This window comes from Sinocyclocheilus anshuiensis, unplaced genomic scaffold, assembly GCF_001515605.1.
Source record: "Sinocyclocheilus anshuiensis isolate Anshui unplaced genomic scaffold, SAMN03320099.WGS_v1.1 scaffold1053, whole genome shotgun sequence".
NCBI lineage: Eukaryota > Metazoa > Chordata > Actinopteri > Cypriniformes > Cyprinidae > Sinocyclocheilus > Sinocyclocheilus anshuiensis.
In genome coordinates, this window is record NW_015555711.1 from 475,444 (window position 1) to 477,898 (window position 2,455).

General features: G+C 32.7%; 1 protein-coding gene across 2 annotated transcripts in view; it reads right to left on the reverse strand.

The window, feature by feature from the left end:
* The window catches only part of LOC107672031 (collagen alpha-1(XX) chain-like), a 28,743-nt gene that overhangs the window by 21,204 nt on the left and 5,084 nt on the right, over positions 1-2,455 (reverse strand). For both annotated transcript variants that reach the window (XM_016465101.1, XM_016465102.1), the window contains exon 3: positions 2,177-2,281. In XM_016465101.1, coding sequence (XP_016320587.1) covers positions 2,177-2,281 — 105 coding nt within the window. The remainder of the gene's footprint in view (positions 1-2,176; positions 2,282-2,455) is intronic.

Sequence of the window (2,455 nt, forward strand, 5' to 3'; positions counted from 1 at the left end):
TATATATATATAAAAAATGTGTGTGTGCTTATATATTTTTATATACGTATATATATATATATAAAATTCAGTTAAGGTGCACTGCAGTTTTAGGTCATTTTATGTGATTAAAATTAAAATGTAGTATGTACATGTGTTTGTTGTGTGAAGTGATTGTTGCTGTCTCATCTCAAAAGTTGTGCCTTCCAGGAGTGGTTTTTGTTGTCCACAAACATATTATTTCTTGTGAGGTATGCATTACTGTAATTTCTTTCTTATTTTGGAATATAAAGGTTGCTTTTATAAAATGAGACAGACTTGATTAAGCATGCGACTGACAAAGGCCACCTCCTGAAGGCGCAGACCTCGAAATGAGACACAGCATGTGGTTTTTTATTTCAAGGTATGGAAAATAAGAGTAGTGAATTATATACTCACATAGAGAATGGACAGTGAGAAATTGCACAGAACTTAAACCTAAATATCATCAAAAGATGGCAGAGTGTGAGATTTTATTGTGAAACATGTATGCCTATTTCTGTCTGTCTCTGCCTGGAGCACTGTGGGGCATGTGTGCTGTTTGTTTTGCTGTGTGAACTTTCTCAAGACTGCAACAGACCTGCCTGGACTCACCTGAGCACAAGGGCGGAACAGTAGATAAGAGAGACAAAGATAAAGACGGAGAGAAATGGTGGGAAAGAGAAGGGGTTCAACTGAAAGGTATGGACACACATATATAGAGTGGTAAAAACAAGATGAGAAGTCAGACAGAAGAGATATGAACAACTTATGACTATCCTGATTAAAATCATCGCTCAAAAATCCTGCTTTCCTATTCCTCACCTGTTCTGAATGCTTACTCAGTGGGATAAGAATGTACTGTTCTACAAAGAAAGAAAGAAAGAAAGGCCCTTGATAATGTCTGGCTATAATCTGCAAATCTTTATTCATTTTTCAAATATAATACATCATAATATTAAAGTTACTTTTAAAAATAAGTAACTTTTCTATCTATTTGATTTATTTACTGACAAATACAGTCATTTTTTGTTTCAAAATGTCAAATTCTGTTGGTAAATGTAATAAATCAAGTGCTTCAGTGGAATCCAATTCTTGTTATGTGTAGCGGACAAAATTTGGGTGTTTCCTCAGAGCAGCAGATGATTTAATCTGCCCTGGAGCGACCAGTTATGACTGCTATATGCTATGACAATCAGTGAGATTTTATTTATTTATTTATTTATTTTCATTTATACTTTTATTCTGCAAGGATGTATTAAATAGATTATAACTGACAGTAAGTAGTTTTACATTGTTAAAAATATATTTGTTAAATAAATAATGCTCTTTAAAACTTTTGAATTAACAAAGAATCTTGAAAAATTTATTACAGTTTCCTCAAAAATATGAAGCAGCACAACTGTTTTAAATATTGATAATAATAAGAAATGTTTCCGGAGCAGACAATCAGCATATTAGAATGATTTCTGAAGGATCATGTGACACTGAAGACTGGAGTAATGATGCTGAAAATTCAGCTTTGCCATCACAAGAATCATTTACATTTTAAAATATATTGAAATCAGTTTTAATTATAAACTGTAAAAATATTATTTCACAATATTACTGTTTGCACTGTATTTTGACAAATAATAAATAAGCCTAGGTGAGCATAAGAGACTTCTTTAAAAAACATTAAAAAAGGTTTGAATAGTACCGTACATATGTGACCCTGGACCACAAAACCAGTCTTAAGTCGCTGGGGTATATTTGTAGCAATAACCAAAAAAAACATTGTATGGGTCAAAATGATAAATTTTTCTTTTATGCCAAAATTCATCAGGATATTAAGTAAAGATCATGTTCCATGAAGATATTTTGTACATTTCCTACTGTAAATATATCAAAACTTAATTTTCGATTAGCAATAAGCATTGCTAAGAACTTAATTTGGACAACTTTAAAGGCGATTTTCTCAGTATTTTGATTTTTTTGCACCCTCAGATTCCAGATTTTCAAATAGTTGTATCTCGGCCAAATATTGTCCTATCCTAACAAACCATATATCAATGGAAAGCTTATTTATTCAGCTATTTATTATTTATGTATAAATCTCAATTTAAAAAAAATTGACCCTTATGACTGCATGCACATCCTGTATGTAATCTTAATTAGTTACCATTAACTGCAGTCTCACCTGTGATGGGCCGCACACGGACCTTATAGCCCTGCACCGGCCCTTCCGCCTCCTTCCATTTAATCTGCAGCCGATCTTCAGACAGAACAGTCAGCTTCAGACGGCCTAGAAATGCATACTAAGACTTTATGCAACATGCTTTGTTGGAATACAAGTTCCAAACACATTATTAGCAAAGAAAACAGGGCCCGTATTCACAAAACATTTTGTTACCACTAAGAGTTCTCCTAAATAGCAGTAAAAGTTTTTAGCTAAGAGTTTTCTCTTAAAACCAATTCA